The 21,892-nt window shown below is 42.4% G+C and overlaps 1 protein-coding gene across 2 annotated transcripts in view; it reads left to right on the top strand.

Annotated features, from left to right (window-relative positions):
• celf2 (cugbp, Elav-like family member 2) overlaps positions 1-21,892 on the top strand; it is an 809,970-nt gene that overhangs the window by 232,219 nt on the left and 555,859 nt on the right. For both annotated transcript variants that reach the window (XM_072241427.1, XM_072241413.1), the window contains exon 2: positions 10,819-10,854. Coding sequence is in view for 1 of the 2 variants with exons in the window: in XM_072241413.1 (XP_072097514.1) it covers positions 10,819-10,854 (36 nt within the window). In the remaining variant the exon portion in view is untranslated. The remainder of the gene's footprint in view (positions 1-10,818; positions 10,855-21,892) is intronic.

Here is a 21,892-nt window from a genome sequence, read left to right on the forward strand (position 1 = left end):
TTTGTACATCAGATTATACATTGATATACATCGTTTGCTGTTGATTACAATTATTGTTACCAGATGATGATGGGTTCAATGAAGGGCCTCAGAACTGAAACATTAACTTTATTTCTCTTTCCACAGATGCTGACTGACCTGTTGAATGTTTCCACTATTTTTGTATTTTCATTATTCTGCTCTTTGCCAAATCTTCCACTGCACAAACTGACTGCTATGCTTTCTGCATTCTAACAACCTCACCACGTGTAACTTGCTTTCGGATTCCATGTGCATGTGACAAATAAAACTAATCTCAGCTTAATCCTTACACAATATTCACTATTCCTAGCAGATATGTGTCTTGTTTTATGCTCGACCCTAGAATAAGACATAGGAACAGAGTTAGGCCATTCACCTCATTGATTCCGCTCCACCAGTCCATCGTGGCTGACTTATTATCCCTCTCAACCCCATTCTCCTGCCTTCTTCCCGTAACCATTGACACCCCCCCTAATTAAGAACCTATCAAGCTGAACTTTAAACATACCCAGAAACTTGGCTTCCACAGCTGTCTTAGGCAATGAATTCCACAAATTCACCACCCTCTGGCTAAAGAAATTCCTCTTCACCTCTCTCCTAAGGGGACATCCTTCTTTTATGAGGCTGTGCTCACTACAGGAAACGTCTTCTCCATGTCCACTCAATTTATCCCTTTCAATAGTCAACCGCATGAGTTTCTTCCTGCTGCTTCCGATTCCTTCCACATTCCAGAGATATACAGGTTGGGGTGAGTGAGTTGTGGGCTTGCTGTCTTGGTGCCAGAAGTTTGGTGACACATGGTGGTCTGCCTCCACCTCATCCTCAGACTGTGTTGGTCATTGACGCAAGCAACGCATTTCACTGTATGTTTCGATGTGCCTCTGACAAATAAAGTTAATCTAATTCATAATCTTTACACAGTATTCAGTATAATAGGTGGGCAGTTGGTAGGTCATTCGCTTTGTTTAATGCTCAAGGCCAATTACTACCCCGGGATGTTTAATACAGTGTTAGTGTATGGGTTATGTCTACTGGTCCCCAACCCCCCATTCCTTCTTACACAGGAAACACAAATCAGTTGTAACTTACTTTAATCCTCTTCCAGGAGAGCAGGGTCATTGGAACAACTCTTGTGTCTGCTGTTTCGGTGTAGATGTGGTGCAAAGGGACAACGAACTTTATATTAAGTGGAGTCTGATGTCATAGCGGATCAATCACGCGCCGGTCTTCTCAACCATCTACCAGGCCCTGCTCTGTAAAATATTTATTGTAGCAGTTTGTTGAGGAATAAAGCAGCCCTATCACCTCTGATTCAGTGTAAAGCAAGGGCTCCGGAAGTGTTGACCTGCAAGAGGCTAAGGTAATGGAATGTGTTCACTACCTAGGATTCAAGGCAGCACAATCGACAAGGACTGTGCCGAAGTCTGATCATCATTTTAAAGGGAGAGAAACCTCTGAGGGCTCTCCTTAAGGTGTTGAACTCCTTACTTTAATAGGAAGCTTGGTAGCTGGAGTCAGTGTTAGTCATAAATAAAACACAGATTGAACAAAAAATATACAGGCCTTCCAAACCTCAGATATCACAGCTTCAGGCCATGGGCGTCAAAACTTAGCGAAGATAAATTGTCAACTTTATGACCCTGATGGATATCTGCCTTCCTCCTCTGGGGAAATCACTTGCAACTCGAAGTCTTGGTAAATGCAAGCCTTGAAATTAAGGTCATGCATTGAGCTGCAGTTGTAACCCTGAAGTCTTGTTATGTTTCATCGGTGTCTGAAGGTAAGATCCCGGAAGGGACTGGGGTAGCAGTAACAATAAAACACCACTGCTTCTTCTGATTTCGGACATTAATTGAGTGTAATGCAGGTTCAGGCTGTGTTTTGTAGGTCATCATGGATGAATACAGAATATTGAGTATAAATATTTAGTGCAGCCTTCACTTTAGAAGGAAACCACAAGGAGATAAAATCCCCTCTCACTGCTTGAGGCTGTAGGATGGCCTCCACAGAAATTAAGTCCCTCCCTCTGACGAGGTGGACTGATTGATTTTATCGAAATGGGGAGGAAGGAATCCCAGTTCAGAACTACAGCAACGGAACCCTAATGACTGTAGGTGCCTACAGAAAACTGTACACAGGGCAAAAAGTCCACTTCCCCCAAATGACTGTAGAAGGGGAATGGAGTTCTGCTTGTGATTCAGAGTCAGGATTATCGGCCTGTGCACAAGTAGAGGTATGCATGGGAGGAATGAAATGCTCATTTGCAGCAGCATCACAGGCACATAGCATCAGATAAGCAATAATTACAAAAAAGGCATAAATTAAATGTAAGTTATACACAATTGTTAAAAGAAAGAAAGCAAATAGAACAAAAGCAACAAAGTAAATGTTAGTGCAGAGTGATTAAATTAGTCATAGCGTTGCTAAACTGCAGTGATGCGGTTTTGCTAGTTGGCTGGAAAACCAAATGGTCGAAGGGAAGCAACTGTTCTTGAACCTGATGTCATGCAACCTCAACACCCCCCAGGGACAATATCAAACTGTCCTTGAATATATTTAGTGGTTTGGCTTCAACTGCTTTTGTGGTAGAGAATTCCATTGGTTCACCAATCTCTGAGAGAAAATAAAGTTCTCCATGTCTCAGTCTTAAATAGCTTATTCTGACTGTGACTTGTGGACCTGGACTCCCCCACCATCCTGCAGAACCGTCCTGTACTTAACCTGTCCAGTACTATTAGTATTCTGTGGGTAACTCAAACAAGTACTGCTCTTCGGCATGGCCGCATTGAAAGGATTGTTAAACTCATTTGGTTCATTGTGTCCTATCAGAAAGTATATCAGCTACACTTCTATGCCTGGACTATGTGTGGATCCAGACCTACAACAAGGTGGTTGGGTCTTAACTACTCTCTCTAAAACCCTCTCAGGTCTTGCATTTCAGTGAGGGAAAGTTGTAAATAAGCTCATTATGAAGTATTTGATGTTGCGGTGTTTGCTGAGTTTGGCAATTAGCTTGCAGACGTTTCATCACCAGTTGAGTTGACATCCTCAGTGCACAGTTGTTGGTGATTCTCTCTGGAAGTGCTCACATTTATATAGGCTCCCATTCACTTGCCTCAGTCCTGATTGGGTACCCCTTCAGTTGATCTTTGAATTCTATTGGCTTGCGTTTCTTTGGTTTTTAGGGGTTCATAGATGGTGTCCATTTCGATATGTTTGTTTACAGAGTTATCAGAAGACAACCATGCTTCTAAAAGTTCCCTTGCCCCCTTCATGTTTGCTTGCCCCAGAAACTCTGCAGTGTCTTTCTCGGTCTTCATGTGTTGAGATCAGCGACAGTGGATCATGTCTCTGTATGCCAGTTTGTGTTCCCATAAACGGGTTGAGAGTTTATGTCCTGTTTGGTCGATGTAGGTCTTGTTGCCGTGTCCTGTACATCACATTGCTTTTGTAGGTTGTCTTTACTGGCACCTTGGTTCCTGAGACAAGCTTCCTTAAAGTCACCATTGGTTTGTGAGTGACTGTGATGCTGTAAGGTTTGAGCAGTCAAGCTGTCATTTCTGAGATATTCTTGATGTTGGACATGGTCACACGTTTCAATGCGTGCTGAGTAAGGTCTGCATGTCTTGCTCTCATAAGTGGGCATCTCCTAATGAAATTCCGTGGGTAACCATTGTTCTGAAGCACTTTGAACACGTGTTTGTCTTCTCTGGCCAGAAGTTCAGCGGTGCTGCAGTGTGCTTGTGCTCTCTTATGTAAGGTGCTAATGCAACTTTTCTCGTAACCCGCTGATCTCAGTCCATGAAGACTGAGAAAGACACCACTTTCACTGGGACACCGCAGATGTCCTGGCACAGGCAAACATGAAGCATTAGGAGAATTTTTGGAAACGTGATTCTCTTCTGATAATTCCATAAACAAACAAATTGAAATAGACGCCGTCTATGAGCCCCTAAGAGCCAAAGAAATGAGAGCAAATGGTATTCAAAGGTCATCTGAAGGGGTAGCCAATCAGGACCGAGGCAAGTGAATGTGGCATGTATAAATGTGAGCACTTCCAGAGAGAAACGCCAACAACTGTGCACTGAGGATGTCACCTCAACTAGTAATGAAACGTCTGCAAGCTAATTGCCAAGCTCAGCGAACACAGCAACATCAAACGCCTCAGCACAAGCTGCCATCATGAAGTACGTTCTAAAGAGCTGGACTTATCATACAGCAAGGCAAGCACACAGAAACACACACAGACATATACACACACGCGCGCGCACGCACATACACACACAAACATACACAGATACAAACACACAACCTTGCTCACATGCTCTTTCTGCATCTCCCTCTCTCACGCCCACATCCTGGTCCCCTTCCCTCCTCCAGTGCCTCCTCCACAAGTCCCCGTCCGACACACTCAGATAAAGTAGAGTGGAGGGGCAGATGCGGAGCATCTTTTTCAGATCAGCCTGCTCCTGGACTGTGCCTCGATACTGTCCTGTGGTGCTGTGTTGTGTACGAATTGCTTCATTTCTCCTATTGCTCGGCTTCCCCTTTTTCTCCACATCACAATATACCCCAACTCGTCATCAATCAGTTTAATGATGATGACTTGTTCTTATTCTCTCGGGGAAATGAGCATCACTGGCAAAGCCACTAATTAAAGCCCCATACTTCCCATCCCTGATTTTGCTGTCTGACGACCCATTTCTGTGCATTTTTTATCTCATGCTCAGTTAGTTTATCTGCATTACAATCTCTCAGCTGTGAACAGTGGAATAAACTACTGGCTTCGTTATATTATTTTTTCTGTAGAAACATGCAATGCCAGCTTTATTTATTTGTTTTTATTTCGAGATACCGGAACAGGTCCTTCTGGCCCAATGAGCCACACCGCCTAACAAGCCACCTATTTAACCCTAGCCTAACCACAGGGACAACTTACAATGACTAATTAACCCATTCACCAGTGCGTCTTTGGACTGTGGGAGGAAGCCGGCCCACCCAGAAGAAACCCGCGTGCTCAGGGGGAGACAGCGCCAGAATTGAATTCCAAAGTTTGGAACAGCCTGAGCTATAATCACGTCGTGCTGTGCTGCCGTGGCGTCTAGTAGAGTGTGTGTGTGTGTGTGTGTGTGTGTGTGTGTGTATGCGCGTACTGTGTGTGTATCTTCTCCGAGGATCGGCACCATGTTGTGCTGGAGAGGCTCGTGAGTTTTTGAGATCCTGAGAGTGATGCTGTCTGGGGTTTAGCCATCTATCGTTTAGCTCTTGGGGTTAAAGGTCAAGGGGGAGGTTCCAGACAAAGTGCGATATAACCAAGACCTCAACCGTGGGGCTGGCAGAAGATGATGACACATCACTATGGCAGTGAAGGCGGAGGAAGGCTGCAGCAGTAAAGAGTCTCGAGTCGTCTTGCATTCCATGCCACTGGACCCTGGCCCCTATCTGTCAAGGACTGTGTGGTGGCTGCCTGTGCATCATCCCTCCCACATTAAACAAAATCACCACAGGTGTTCTCCATTAAGGGAATCCACACTAACATCTGGATTCATCAATAGACAATCCCTTAGGAGAGCATCATACTGAATTCGAGTGATCGCATTACTGTATGTATGTGGAGGGAGCTCTCACTTAGTGCTTGTTACTCCGCTTGTGTTTAGGGGATCAGTGAAGTTCCTCCATCTGTGGTGGCCTTCATCGTGTCAGTAGCTTCCTCTCAGTTTTCACTACTGTCAGCCATGCAAGTTCCTGGTGGATTCTCAGGAATACCAGTATACTCAGATATAGAAGGGTTCTTCATTGCTGTTTCCTTAACAATTTTGTTTTGCCATAAGGGGTTGTTAGCCCTGAACTGAACCCCCAAACCTGGAGGACAGGTGGACCACTCTTAGTCTGGCCTCTACCCTTTGACCTGTTTGCATGGGTGACCCTACCAAGAGCCAAAGCGTAAAGCCCAGACTCCAGCCAGCATAGCTCTCCAGGTCATTGAGGCATGGAAACCTCCAAAGGACGACAAGGTTGTGGTCCTCTGGGAGGACGGAGTGAGCTCCCACAAAGATTATTCAGTGGAGAGATTGGAACAAGACCCAGTTTTGTCGAACCTGTGAGGTTATTGTTGTGGTAATGGCTGTTCCCTATCAAAATGTTCACACACGGCCATTTTCCATTCCTCCGAACTGTAGAGGAAGCAAGTACTGTACATTAGAAATGAACTTGAGGAAACTTCCAGTCCCAGAAGGCCAATTTGTGGTGGAGATTGAAGCTTTAATGTGTTCAGAAATATGCTGACACTGGTAATATAAAGGAATAGATAGAAACACATGAACATATGGATCTGCTGCTTCTGCTTAGGCAGTCCCCGTGGGGCTAAGGATCACTTGCTTCCTTTTCAGCTCTGAGATGTGGAAGGAGCCTGTGTGTGCATTCTGTGTATTCATTAACATGGATCAGCTACACGCTGCTGCTGGGTCTGTATCGCCTTATTGTGCCTACACACACTACACACCACACACGCAAAAGATACCAATTGCAGTGTGTGTTGCCATTTGCCACAATAGGTAGGATTTCCTGGTGGTCACCCTTTTTAAAAAATTTCCACTTCCCATACTCATTCTAACATGTCTGTCTCTATGGTTATGATGAGGCCCCACTCAGGCACTCAGGTAAGAGGAGCAACAGCTCATGTTCCGTATGGGTAGCCTCTGAAAGGACAACTTGAACATCAATTTGTCTAACTTTTGGTAATTTCACCCCACTTCCCCTTCTCTCCATTCCAATTCCCCATTCTGGTTACCTTCCTGCCTGCCTCTCTCTCTAGTGTCCCTCGTTCCTCCCTTTCTCCCATGATCCAGTGTCCTCTCCCATCAAATTCCTTCTTCTTCAGCCCTTTACCTCTTCCACCTATCCCCTCCCAGATTCCCCATCCACCTTGCTTTCCCTCACCCTTCAACTGCCTGATTGTGCTCCTCTGCCTCCCCCACCTTTTTCTTCTGACTCCTTCCCCCTTCCTTCACAGTCCTGATGAAGGGTCTGGGCCTGAAACGTCAACTGTTTATTCCCCTCCGTAGATGCTGCCTGACCTGCTGAGTTCCTCCAGAATTTTGTTTGTGTTTCTGTGGATTTCCAGCATCTGCAGATTCTTTTGTGTTGACCATGTATCTGTGTATGAGTGAGTGTGCGCGTGTGCGTGTGCATGTGTGTGTGTGTGTGTGTGTGTGTGTGTGTGTGTGCGTGCATGTGTGTGTGTGTGTACCAGTTAGGTCCCAATCGAGTGATTAAACAAGAAGTAACAAAAAGCAGACCTCTAAATTTCAGTTTTCTGGTGCTGACTTAATTTCTTTTCTTCTCCCTGGTAATTTCGGATTGTATTCGTTCCCTGCTGTTTGTTGGGCAGGACTGTAGTGCAGCGGTTAGCATAATGCTTTACAGCGCCAGCAATCAGTAATCAGGCTTCAGTTGCTGCCACTGTCTTTAAGGAGTTGATTGTGTGGGTTTACTCTGGGTGCTTCCCATATTCCAAAGATGTACAGGTTAGGTTTAGTAATTTGTAGGCACATCTCAGACTGTGTTGGTCGTTGATGCAAACAATACATTTCAGTGTAAGTTTCGATGTACATGTACAAGCTAATCTTTTAAAAATATATGTTTTCACCTCTTCCTGGCACACCTTTTGTTCTTCACTGGTCTTGACCAGGCTCTCTCAGGTAGTAATACACTATCACTGGCCTTCTCTCCACCCCTCCTCTGCACTTTCACAACTTGTTCTAACTTTCATTCCCAAATCCTGTTAACTGTTGCTCCCTCTTCCTATGCTGCCTGATCAACTGAGCATTTCTAGCAATTTTTGTTCTCCCATAAGCTCTTGCTAATCTCCTACCAAAGCCCAGTCTTGTCACACAGTGTTCAGAATGTAGAATCAGAACGATTTTCTTCCCAAGCAAACCTCCTGACTTTCATTCAATGAATATCTTGATGCATTACAAAGGAACATGAGACATTCTGACCCATCCCAGACTGTCAGTGTGTTGACTGACAGACGTGTATATTTCACGTCTATCCTTATCCAATCGTGTTTCAACATAAATAATCACTGTATTCTCCATACACCTGAACCCGGACTGAGGTCAACTTCTTCAAGGCAGGTTTAAAATAAAAGAAAGGTTATTTAAAATGTAGGCAGCCAAAGAAAAATGATTGGATTCTGTAGCTAGTTTAATAATATTTTATTGAGCTAATCGTAAATGAGATTGGAGAATGGGTTCAAAACAGATGTCTCAATAGGCTGACCCAAGTCAAAAGACTACAGGAGGAACAAGTGTTAATTACAACACATCAGGTTGGGAACTGGAACTGGATTTAGACCATAAGACATAGGAACAGATATAGGCCATTCAGCCCATTGGGTCTGTTCCTGCATTTTATCATGGCTGATATATTTTCCTTCTTCTCAACCCTACCTACCTTCTTCCAATATTCATTAACACCCTGACCAATCAAGAACCTAACAACCTTCACTTTAAATATACCCAATGACATGGCCTCTACTGCCATCTGTGGCCATGAATTCCACAGATTCGCCACCCTCTGGCAAAATAAATTCTTCCTCATCTCTGTTCTAAAGGAATGAACTTCTGTTCTGAGGCAGATGGAGTTCAATCCAGAAAAGTGTGAAGTGATTCGTTTTCAAAGGCCAAATTTAAAGGCAGAATACAGAATTAATGGTAGGATTCTTCGCCGTGTGGGAGTACAGAGAGATCTTGGGTTCCATGACCATATGCCCATATCCTCATTGATCCTGCACAAGTTGATAGAGCCGTGAGGTAATGTTGCAGCTCGACAAAACCCTGGTGAGTCCACACTTGGAGTATTATGTTGAGCTCTGGTCAGCTCAGTACAGGAAGCTTTTAGAGAGGGTGCAGGGATTTACCAGAGTGCTGTTTGGATTAGAGAGTATGTCTTATGAGGAGAACTTGAGTGAAGCAGAGCTTTTCACCTTGGAGCAAAGGAGAATCTGAAGTGGCAAAAGAGGTACATACAATGATAAGACGCAAAGATAGAGTGGACAGCCAAGGACATTTAAGAGACTCTTAGGTAGGCAGATGGATGATAGGAAAATGGAATGTTATGTGGTAGAGTTATATTGATCCTAGAATAAATTAAAAGGTCAGTACAATGTGATGAGCTGAAGGGCCTTACTATACTGTAATGTTCTATATTCCACTGGAAACATCCTTCCCACGTTCCACTCTGTCTTGGCCTAATATTGATAGATTTGATGCCATATTGTAGATTACTCTTGTCACAGAGATGGGCATTATAGTGCATAGGCTTCCACCATCCCATTGCACGGAAGAGCCCACTCAAAGCAGGAGCAATGACTATGCCTTTCCCTGCAGCAGACCACCTAGGGTGTTGAAACTTCAATGTCCATTCAAGTCTTTGCTCAAAACAGTAGCAGCAGTGAGGAAGGAGAAATGTTAGAGGGGAATTCCAATTTGTAATCAGTGTGTACCGGCCATACAGGTCTTTAACTAAGAGCAGTAACAAGTTCACTAATTGGCAATCATACTGTCTATCAGTGCTCATTATATCTAAAGGATAAACTAGCATTTAATTGCCAATGGAGCAACAAACAATCAGCTGGAAGACCTCAGGGTGCCAAGCAACATCTGTGGGAGATGGAAGGAATTGTCAACGTTTCAGGTCACAGCCACCACACATTATGTTTTCGACCTGACGCATCAACAATTCCCTTCCTCCCCTGAATGCTATTCGATCCAGTGAGTTTCCCCGGCAGATCGTTGCTCCAGATTTTTGCAGTCTCTTGTGCCTCCATTTAGCTGCCCAACTCTGGCCGCTCTTGAGAAGGTGGTGGTGAGCTTCCTTCTTAAACTGCTTGACGTGTGTGAGAGTGTTCCAGGATTTTAACGCAGTTACAGTGAAGGAATCAAAGTTCCAAGTTTAAAGTAGATTTAGTATCAAAGGACATATGTCATCAGACACTTTATTAAGTACACCTGTACCTCTGCTCATTAAAGCAAATATCTGATCAGCCAAGCAACAGCTCAATGCATAAAGCACGAAGACATGGTCAAGAGGTTCGGTTATTTTTCAGACCAAACATCAGAATGGGGAAAAATGCGATCTAGGTGACTTTGACAGTGGAATGATTTGAGTATCTCAGAAACTGCTAATCTCCTGGGATTTTCACGCACAATGGCCTCTGGAGTTTACAGAGCATGGTGCAAAAAACATATAAGAACATTCAGTGAATGGCAGTGCTGTGGGCAATAACACCTTGTTAATGAGAGAGGTCGGAAAAGAATTGGCCAGACTGGTTTGAACCTTGAAGTGGATGGGCTACAGCAGCAGAAAGACCAGGAACATATACACAGTGGCCACTTTATTAGGTGCAGAAGGTACCTAATAAAGTGGGCACTGAGTGTATATGTCACTATATACTATCTTCAGATTTATTTTCTTGCAAACATCTACAGGAAAAATAAATAAGTACAATAGAATCTGAAAAACCATGCATAAATAAGCAATGTGCAAAAAGGAGGCAAACTGTGCATATAAACATTTCAATAATACTGAGAGCACGAGTTGTAAAAGATTCCTTGAATATATTCCATGTCAGGATGGTGTGTGACTTGGAGAGCAATTTCCAGGTGATAGTGGTGTTCCCAGGCTTGTTGCTAACCATCATGTATCTATAATTCCAGTGAGACTTGGTTTGGAAAACTGAAATATATCCATGAAGACTTGTTTTTAAGTTAATGTTTTCTTTCTCTTTTACAGACAGAACAGCACAGAGATAACTGGATCATTACAAAGGTAGGCACCTGGCATTTTCTACAGCAAAATATGTTTGTTGGATGGTCTTGTGTTTCTCCTGAGTTTGAAACTGGATCATGAAACAGTGCTTGTCACAGTATGGAACATTTTCACGAGCCTGGATTACCTCACATGGATGGAATTTCAGTGGATGTTTAAGATGGTGGGAGTGTGTCCATGAATACCAGCATGGTTTTTCCAGCTTTGAAGCCTTGTACATCTTTATTACTTCCTCTGTAATTCCACTGAGCATTACAAGAGAATTACAGATGGGGGAAACTGTTCGCTCATCAGTGCAAAGAAATATGGTCAGAATCATCTCCATCCAATCATCTTTCCAATTGCTTCTAATGTTTTCACTTCTACCAAGTTGACAAGTTGGATTAATTAATTCTTCATTTTCTGCAATTTTTACCCCTAAGGTTAGGCATGCACATGTTGTCCTTCCTTCTCAGTTTATTGTGAAGTAAGCATGTTGCGGAGAAAGCAATGGGCATTGATTTGGTGTCTTCAAATGAGCAGATACACCAAAATGTCTGATGGAGGACATGAAGCAGACAGAATGTTTATTGGGAGGGTTGAGTGCAGTCTTGGTCTAGCAGATGGGTTTTTAAGGGGATCTCTAACAGCAGAGAGACTTCTGTTGCCTCTAAGCTGAACCACTACATTACAGTTCTATTTGGTCTTCCTCGCTTTACTCCCTATGCTACACAAAACTGTAAAACAAGAGAAAATCTGCAGATGCTGGAAATCTGAGCAACACATACAAAATGTGAGAGGAACTCATCAGGCCAGGCAGAATCTATGGAAAAAAATACAGTCGACGCTTCGGGCCGAGACCTGCCGAAGGGTTTCGGCCCAAAATGTCGACTGTACTTTTTGCCATAGATGCTACCTGTCCTGATGAATTCCTCCAGCATTTTCTGTGTGTTGCTACACAAAACTCTGCTAATTTTTACTTAAATGAGTAAAATTTACTGATTTTACCTCATGCCATGACTTAGTTTGCTTGTTCACAAATACCAGCTACTGGTTATGCAACAACATAGTTTTAAATCCATGTCTTCACTTTCAAATCCCTTCATGGTCTCACCAATGTTTGTTCACTATTACCTCTGTGTCAGAATCCTCCAAGAAATCTACACTAGTCCAAAGTCACACTCTTCCTTTCCCAAATTTAATTGTCTCACCATTGTCCTCCAGCAGCCAAATTCCCAAGCTCTGGAATTCATTCCTAAAACCTCAGTACTTCCTGTGAGACACTTCTTAAAGATCAACTCTTTGACCAAGCAATTTGTCAATAGACAATAATATCTCCTAATTTGGCTTGGTGTAATGTTTTATCTGCTTATCAATACAAAACAACTGGGACATCAGCAACATTGAACCTGTAGACTGGAAATAGATTAGTGCTGCTGCTGTTGTTGAGAAAGGTAGAGAGCAGAGATGATCAGGGAGAAATGCAACTACTAATAATGGTGGAGGTGCACAGGAGTCCATAAGTGGAGCAACGTGGGGATTGTAGGGCCAGGTTCAGGGAGGAACAAGACCAGCAGAGAACTTGAGCTCAAGCATGAGAAATTTAAACTTGAAGTGTTATGATGAGAAGTCAATATAGGTGGGCATGTTGAGCCAACAGGAGTTGACATTGTGTACAATATATGTGGAAACTGCATTTGATATTGCCAACACTTTAATGAACAGTATTTTTCTGAACTCACTAAATACAGGGCTTTCAATTATAAATTATGACGTAATTACATTTATTAAACAAATGGGCACCCAATCTATGTTCTGCAGTCAGTAAATTGTATTATTGGCCTATGAAGCATTGAAAAATTGACAAGACATTCCCAGCTAACACCCCCACCAAAGGGTCTCATTGTTGAAACCTCACCCACCTGGAACATAACTCCCAAAATCCCAGTCCTGGCTGGCATGTAATAGTTCTTTTTATAAAGCTGTGCTTGTGATAGTGAGAAGGCTTGACAATAAGGAACTGTTCATGTGCAAAATGTTTTATTTCCTCACATGAAGCTGCCCTTTAATTTGAGTCAGGTTCAAGTCTGTTCCTATTAGAGGGACATGTTTATGCTCTGTGACTTGTTCCCATTCATTCTTGAGCAATAAATACCAGTGGCAAGACCAGAATTCTTTGCTTCCGCCTCGAATCCCTTGGGAAGGTGAAACATAAATAATGCCAATATTAGTCCAAGTTTGGATGGTATGGTGTTCCAATTTGTCCACTATGTTCATCCTGGAGGTTAGAACTCATTGCACAGGAAATCTAATGGTTGAGAGGCAGAGGTCACACAGATTTTCTATACCCAACAAGCTTAGCCATTTCAAAACTCCCCCAGATGACTTCACCTTGAACTCTCAAACCAGGATTTCACATTCCTCCAAGGAAGCAGTCACTGGTTTGATGTTTCAATGACAAGTTAACTGTAACTTATGTGTAACTGGAGTAACTGCGTTGCTTGGAGTAGTCCACACAATGGTGAGGCTCAGAGGGCAGGCAGCCTGCCAAACTGAATACAAAAGGAATGATTGGAAAGTCTTCAGGATGCCAACAATGGTTCCTAGTCCAGTGGAAAACTTGGTCTCTGAGGAATACTAAATCAGAAGAAGTGGCCAGTAGGAGTTAGAAATACATCTAAAGATAATTTGCAAGAAGAATGGTTTCTGTTCTCCAAAGTATCTGGTCACATGGTACATTTCAAAACTACTTAAGGGAATGTAAAGCCTTTGGAGAGTTTCTCAGAAACTTTGGAGGTTCTACATAAATAAAGTTATTAACTGCACTTGGTTAGGACTACAAACAAATATCTCTATGTGGTGGTTGCTTATGCAGCCTATTTTGTCAGTCATATTTATTTTTGTCAATCCTTATCAGATTTTAACTAGATTAGCAGAGCTGTGAATAATTCAAGGCTGATTAGCAGTTGATGGATTTTAATCTGCAATTAATTTTTATTTTCTTTCCCGTAATGTGATTTAGCCAGATGTTGCAGAGCGCATTGCCTGAGAGTTATTAGGGAAAACCTAAAGACCAAATAGAGCACAAACATTTTGTGGATCATCTGAGAGTTACCCACCACGGCGACCATTAGTGGAAGCCCAAGGGGAAAACTTGTGGGTTTAGTAGCAGTGCCAGAGGTTCGAGTTCCAGAATGCCCAAGTTACTTGAGACTGACATGTCGAGTCACACGAGGTGACAAAGATTTGAGAAAAATCGAACACAGATTTTTGCTGGGACTTGAGAAATGGAGTTATAGGGAAAGGTTGAGTAGGTTAAGAGAAAGAGAGGAGATCTTATAGAGGAATACAAAATTACGAGGGATATAAAGAGGGTGAATGCATGCAAGCTTTTTCCCTCAAGTTGGGTGAGATTAGAAGGAGAAATCATAGATTTAGGGAAGTCATAGGTTTCATTTAGAAGGCGAAGCAAATGCAGAATCATCTGCCAGTGATGTGGGTTCAATTGTAATATTTAACAAAATTTAGGATAGATACATGGATGAGAAAGGATTAGAACATAGATCATTACAGCACAGTTCAGGGCCTTTGGCCCATGATGTTGTGCTGACCTTTTAGCCTACTCTTAAGAGCAATCTAACTCTTCTCTCCTACAGAGCCCTCCATTTTTCTATCATCCATGTGTCTCAAAAATTCCCATAATGTATCTGTCTCTACCTCCACCCCTGGCACCATGCATGCACCCACCACTCTCTGTGTAAAATACCTACCTTTATTTTCTTTGCGATAATGTGATTTAGCCAGATGTTGCAGAGCACATTTTTTGAGAGTTGGAGGGCTATGGTCCGGGTGCAGGTAGATGAAATTAGGTAAAAGATTGGGTTGGCATCAACTGGATGGACCAAATGGCCTACTTCTGTGCTGTAGTAGTCTATGGTTCCATGACTCTATCAGTTTCCACTGCACAATCCAACATTTATGGATATAGTTAGTAGCAGGTCATAGCCTGTTTGTTTGTGTGACTACAGCTCATTTCCGGTTTCATTAATAAAAGTAAGTGGATGGACTTCTGGACCATGGTGGGAAACAACCATTTTTAGACCTCTGAATGTTTCTGTTTGGCAATTCCTATTTTTAATTGAAACTTAAATAGTAAGGAAAGTGAATGGTCAGTAACCACAGATGGCCAGATTGAAGCCACCAGGAGTACCATTATTGATAACAACTCACATTTAAAACTTTCACCAGAGCATAATCAATCATTAATTGAAATTGAGCCGCTTAAGAGGGCATTTGGAATTCGAGGGCAGGTCATTGAGGAGCATCTAAAGAAGCGGGAGTGTTCAGGAACAGAATTCCAGAGCTCAGGGCTCAGCGGCTGAGGGCATGGCACAAGTGCTGGAGAAGAATAAATCCAGGATTAGCCAACAGCCAGAAATGGAGGACTGCGGTCATCACCGTGTGCTCTTAAACTATAACAGATTACAGAGATAGAGAGGGCCAAAGGTTAGAGCGAAACTTGAAAACAAGAAAACCAAAGTGTCAGTCAGTCCGGAACCCAAATATGTTAGTCCTCTGCCCCTGACTCCAAGAAACTACAGAGAATTGTGGACCCAGCTCAGTACATCACGGAAACCAGCTTCCCCTTCTCGCTGCATCGGTAAAGCAGCCAACATAATCTAAGACCCCACCCCAGATTACTATCCTGTTGTAAGACTATTGAGTGCTCCTCTGGAACTATAGAATAGGCAATCTAGCTTGTTAGGGCCTTGAACCATCTTGTCCAACTGCACCGCAGAGAAACTGTAACACTGTATTCTGCATTCTGTTATTATTTCCCCTTGCACTACCTCAGTGTACTGATGTGATGAAATGTATGGATGGCCTGCAAAACAAGTTTTTCACTGTACCTATGGTACATGTGACAATAACAAACCAATTCGGCAATTTAATGACTACGGGGTGATAGGAGATCAGGACAATGCAGAGTTCTGGGTGCAACGCTAATGATGGAGATAGAGGATGAAAATCACAATCTGTTTTTTTTTTATCATTTCTTTCTCTCCCTCCAGCTGGATGCACTTTTTAATTTAAGTGACTCAGAAGTTGGAAATCTGACAGTGTCATGTCCCATGGGGCTGCTGGGTTTAGAATTACCCGTTCTATTGAAGCAGTTGTCACTGTATAATGATAGTGTGGAGCTCGGTCTTTCTGCCTTTATGCTTGCACTCAATAATAGGTTTGCTCATAGGCTGAAACCAGAAAGAAAGTACCTGCATCTATAAAGTGCTTTTCACCAGCGCAGGATGTTCCCAAAGCACCTTACATCTAACAAAGTGTTTTGAAATAACATCATCGCGGTATTTTTTAATAGGACAGCTGGTTTGCGCGCAGCAAGATCCAAAAATCTTGGTAGTAATACCTGCAAAAAAGTCACCCTGTTCTGTTATGAGCCCTGGGGCTTTTATGTTTCAAGTCTCTTTGGGAGCTGGCATCTCTGACAGTGCTGCATTCCCTTAGGACTGCGGTGCAGCATTCAATGTGCAGTCTTCAGGCGTGAGACTAGAAGCCACGGCCTTCTGATTTAGAGGAGAGAGCAGTGTGCAATAAACCACTTGCAGCATTCGCCATCATCCCATCAAGATGTCGCAGTGAAGTGAAGGGCAACTCAGTGGCACTGCTTTACAGTACCAGCGATCGACAATCTGGGTTCAATCCCCACTGCTGTCCGTAAGGAGTTTGCACGTTCTCCCAGTGGCCGTGCAGGCTTCCTCTGGGTGCTCCGGTTTCCTCCACGTTACAAAGTACAGGTCAAGGTTAGTGAGCTGTGGGCATGCTATGTTGGGGCTGGAATCGTAGAGCCACTTGCAGGCTGCCCAGCACTATCCTCGGACTATGTTGGTCGCTGACACAAAATGGTGCCTTTTTCTGTAAGTTTTGATGTTTCAATATACATGTGACAAAGCTAATACTTAATCTTTAGAAGTATTTGTGATAAGTGTGAACTCCATGAAGCTATGACAGAATTTGGCCAGTTAATCCATAATCTCCACCTTGAATGACCTCTGCAGCTGGTTCCACTCTTGCTCCCTCCCTTCCCTTTCTAACTATATATCGAATTCCATGGTGAAAAATACCTCTGAATCTGCCATCACAACCCTTCCAGGCAAAACACTCCAGATCAGTCCAGACGTGTACCAGCTGTTGTGTTCTGCTTCACTTTCCTTTAATTTGTTTCTGGGCTGCAGGGCTCAGTTATTAGTCATAGACAGGTGTGACATGACGTTGTTAGCTGGAGGGGCTTTCTTGCACTTCGATTGCTGCACGTTGTTGATGAAGTTGGATTTGAATGCAGGCAATGGTGACCTGTGTCATGGACAATTACTAAACTGTTGGAAATAATTCAGAAGATGTGTAACTCGGGTGGTTGATGGCTGGGTTGAGTTGTTCTCTAATCTTGGCAATTTACTTGCAAACGTCTCATCACCATGCAAGGAGACATCGTCAGTGTGCTGTTGCTCCGAACGCTAGGCCTTTATATGCTTTTCAATCAGCTGATTTGACGTCATTTCAGAAACTCATTTGCAATATGGGGAGGAAATCTAGTGCAGTTTTTCATGAGCAATTTAGTAAAAAAATACTTTGACCTTGATCCTATTTATGAGCTGATACAGTCAAAATGAAGACCTCAGTGCACAAAGTTCACTACACCATCCAATCAGCGATGAGATTTCCTGATAGGTTCCACCCATTTGGTTGTCTTCAGAAACCCATAGAGCGACCAGCTGCTCTTTGTTCATCCTTTGTTGGCTAAATACACTCAATGCACTAAATACACTTTATTAGGTTACTCCTGTACTTGATAAAGTGGCTACTAAGTGTATGTGTATAGTCTTCTGGTGCTGTACCCCATCCACGTCAAGGCTTGAAAAGCACTTTTGAGCAACAACTTCAGAAGTTAGAGGACACTCAAGTAGCTGAATCTAATAATCTACTTTCCTGATTAGCTGGTCAAAAATTATATATTCCTGCAAGAAAGAGGCGGGTCTATCAACCAGTGCTAACTTCAGAAAGAAAATTAACTGCATTTCTTCATCATCCTGCAAATCTTTTGTTTTCAAGTAAACATCCAATTCTAAAGGTTGCACTTGAATTGTCATTGAAATAGGTTGAGCATTCTAGCTCATAGCTACATGTTGTATTAAAATAAAGCTTCACAATCTGAATCCAATTTATTATCATTGGCATATGTTGTGAAATTTGTTATTTTGTGACTGCAGTGCACTGCAATATATAAAATATACTATAAAATTATTATAAGAAATTAATATTTACATACAGTGGATTCTGGTTAATTGGGATTTGTTTGGACCAATACATTTTGGTCCAATTAAGAGGCTGCCCCAATTAGCTGAAGTTTCATGGAAAGAGTTAAAAATGTATATAAAAAAGAGACCAGTTATCTGTGATGTGCAGAGACTTGTGCATCACCCAGGAATCTTCCCTGCATCTTGTGGAATTTTCCATTTGTGACATAATGTCACGTTCAAAATAAATTCCAATTTTAGTTTTCGGATTTTGGAATTTTAGATAAGGGTTACACAATCTATTAGTTTGTAATAGTAATCGACGGAAGAATTTATCCAGTGGACACTGCCATGTTCTTTTGATTGACTGTAAATGAAGAAAATCAGCGTAGACACCTTGCGCAATTTTTTTGTCCAGTGTCAAAATCTTTTTGTGGCATTTTGGCAAGGGTCTGAAATTTTTCAAAGTCAAAATAAAAAACTAAATTATCAAAAATCACTGCTTTTTGAATTGTCATCCATCAGCCTAAATGCATAACATAACAAAGCACATGCATCTGATGTTATTTAAAAACTGCAGTGTCTAACAGCCACACAAGTGCATGCGACTGACACTAGTTAGAAACTGTTCAGTAAAATCTCCTGTCCCAATTAAGTGGTATAGTGTCCCAAATAAACAAAGGGAATCCCAGCTATTTTCTTGATTAGATTTTGTTCTTTAAGAGTTGTTCCTGATAAGAGGCTGCCCCGGTTAACCAGTGGGCCAGTTAACTGGAATCCACTGTCTATAAAATAAGCAGCAAATAAAGAATGAAAATAGTGAGCTGGTGTTCAAGGTTGATGGACCATTCAGAAATCTAATTGTGGAGGAGAAGAAGCTGCTCTTAAAATGTTGCGTGTGCATCTTCAGGCTCCTGTACCTCCTCCCTGATGGTGGTAATGTTCTGGGTGGTGAGGACCTTAATGATGGTTGTTGCCATTTTGAGGTATCACCTTTTGAAGATGTCCTCCATGGTGGAGTTTAGTGCCCATAATGGAACTGGCTGAGTTTACAACCTTGTCCAGCTTTTGCTCAGCTGCAGTTCTGTTGCAGTTACCTGTATCTAGGCTTTAAGGTAACTTATGGATAGTGGGTTAAAGTCAAAATACACAGCTCACAAAAATTTTGCAATTAAAAGACTGGCAATAATCTACAACTATAATATTCTGAAGCAGCATATGAGCTAGATTCCACAACCATTATTCATTTGGGTAATTACTGAATTTAATTGTAGCATCCAGACCAGAATCTAACTATTAAGCAGAGCATTCAGTTCAGGAATAGCTTTGAAGCTTGGTCTATTATGGAGTGGATGACTCACCTCCACAACTGACAGAGAACTAATTACCCAATGTTCAGGGAGTTCTTAGCAATCTACCTTTAAAATTCTCTCCAAAAATTCTCTTTTAAGCTGAAAGGTGCAGATAAACGTCTCTCTGAGGTTCTTGGTGCATTAGAACCAGAGATCTTCAATTTGGCTGAGTAAATATTTGGAAGAGTAGAACCTTTTTCCTTTTCGTCTGGAGAGGAGTTAAATTACAAAGGTTTTTTCCTCCAATCTGATAAGTAGTTTAACATTTACTTATAGATCTTGATGGGGATAGAATTGCTGTTTGAGTATCCAGTGATAACATCACTCTTCTTATTCTGTGTTCCTATAGGATCAGTGTAGAAAATTGCTTAAGCAGCAAAGAGAAGAAATATTCATAACCGGATCTATACTATCATGATATCTGAATCTGGTCTATTATTACTGATTTATATGATGTGATTTTTTTTTGTTTTGCAGTAACAACTGTGTAAAAGTTACTGCAAAATACTGAAGTAAATGAATAGTTCAAAAAAAAAGGAAGAGCAAAATACTGTTTGTAGGTTCATGGACTGTTCTCAAATCTGATGGTAGAGGCAAAGTTGTTCCTAAGTCACTCAGTGTGGGGCTTCAGGCTCCTGTAGTGTGATCACTTGAGTCGAGTATGATGATCTCCTAAGGGGTTATTCCTTAATGTAGAATGGCTATGCCTGACCCTGCTTAACGTGGGGAGGCTGATGCATGGGCAGACACAACACGGTCCCTGACAGATTGAGGGCAGGGTCCATTGGCATGGAATGCAAAATGACTGGGGAACTTGCACTGCTGCAGTCTTCCTCCACCTTCACTGTCATCGTGATGTGTCATCATCTTCCACCAGCTCCACTGCCGAGGTCTTGGTTGAATTGTTCTCTATGTAGATCCTCCCTCTTGACCTTACTGCCATGGGTGACCCTACCAGAAGCTAAGCTTTCAAGATCTCAGGATCCTCTCCAGCACGACAAGGTGACAATTCTCGAATCCTTGATCCTCAGGTACCCTTACTTCATCCCTGGTGGTAGTGAAACCCCAGTTTCCTTGGGCTGCGTAAGTCTAGGGAATATACACTCTGGTCCCAGCAAACCCGTGAGATTGGGACGGCTCTCCCACCCAAGCCCCAGTCTGTGTGGATGCTGTGTAATTTGCTACCCTGTTACAACTCAGTGCTAAGAAATTACAGATAGCACACTGTGTACGATTACAGGAATTACATTTATGAATGTTAACTTAACTAAAGGGTTAATAAAGAAAAGAAAGTAAAAAAAAAGAGGCCATTATAATTAAGCAGTCAAATATGCACAAGTTAGAGCTTAACTCTTCAAAAAATCATATTCATCGATCCTCAGTAGACTTCCACACCTTGCTCCATCGAATCCCAGTCCCCACCGAGTTGAATTCTACCACTAGTTCTCACCAGCGTCTTCTCTCCCCATCTCTGGCCGAACAAAAGACCCCACTCACACTGATGTCAGGCTCACAAAAAAGCCCACTCCCCTGATTGGATGGCTCGCATTCTGAAGCAGCAGTTGTCTCCAACAATAGCCCAAACACTGCTCCTACAGAAAGACCATTACATTAGCAGTGAAACCTTTACCAGCTGTTACAGTAGTAAGAAGAGAAACCTCCGTGCAGAGCCTGCAGTGACTCCCAGCCTTAGATACCATATGTCATAGGAGTGTTCGTTATCAAAAACATTAATATTGGTATGCATTCATAGTATACACATTAAAGCATGCACAAATGAACTGATGTATGTGCATTCTTCTGTAGGCATAAATGCTTTTGCATACACGTTTTGCATACACAAGCTGGCACCATAACCTAGACGTCAGCATGATGCTTTACAATGCCAGCAATCCAGGTTCAACTCCCCATGCTGCCTGTAAGGTGTTTGTACATTCTCCCCATGACTTCTGGGTTTCCTTTGGATGATCCAGTTTCTTCCCACATTCCAAAGGCGTGCGGGTTAGTAAGTTGTGGATGTGCTATGTTGGTGCTGGATGCATGGCCACATTCGCTGGCTAAACCCAGCACATCCTTGGACTGTGTTTGTTGACGCATTGCGACGTATTTCACTGTGTGTTTCCATGTATATGTGACATATAAAGCTAATCTTTATGTTTTCAAATACACACAACACTTATGCTGGAAGAGGATGCTGGTATATTTCAGGTTTCCTCTCGCTTGCTTTCTCCAAGTTCTTTATTTCAGTTTGGAAGGTGTGTGTACTGGTGAGGTAAGAGTAGATGGCACTATGCCCCCTAAGCCTAGCTACATGACCTGATTCCAATTGAGCTCAACAATGTGTGCCTGCTGAGGCTAAGCCGGGTATGTGGCTTACTACAGAAAATAAGACACATTTTA

This window comes from Mobula birostris, chromosome 23, assembly GCF_030028105.1.
Source record: "Mobula birostris isolate sMobBir1 chromosome 23, sMobBir1.hap1, whole genome shotgun sequence".
NCBI classification, from domain to species: domain Eukaryota; kingdom Metazoa; phylum Chordata; class Chondrichthyes; order Myliobatiformes; family Myliobatidae; genus Mobula; species Mobula birostris.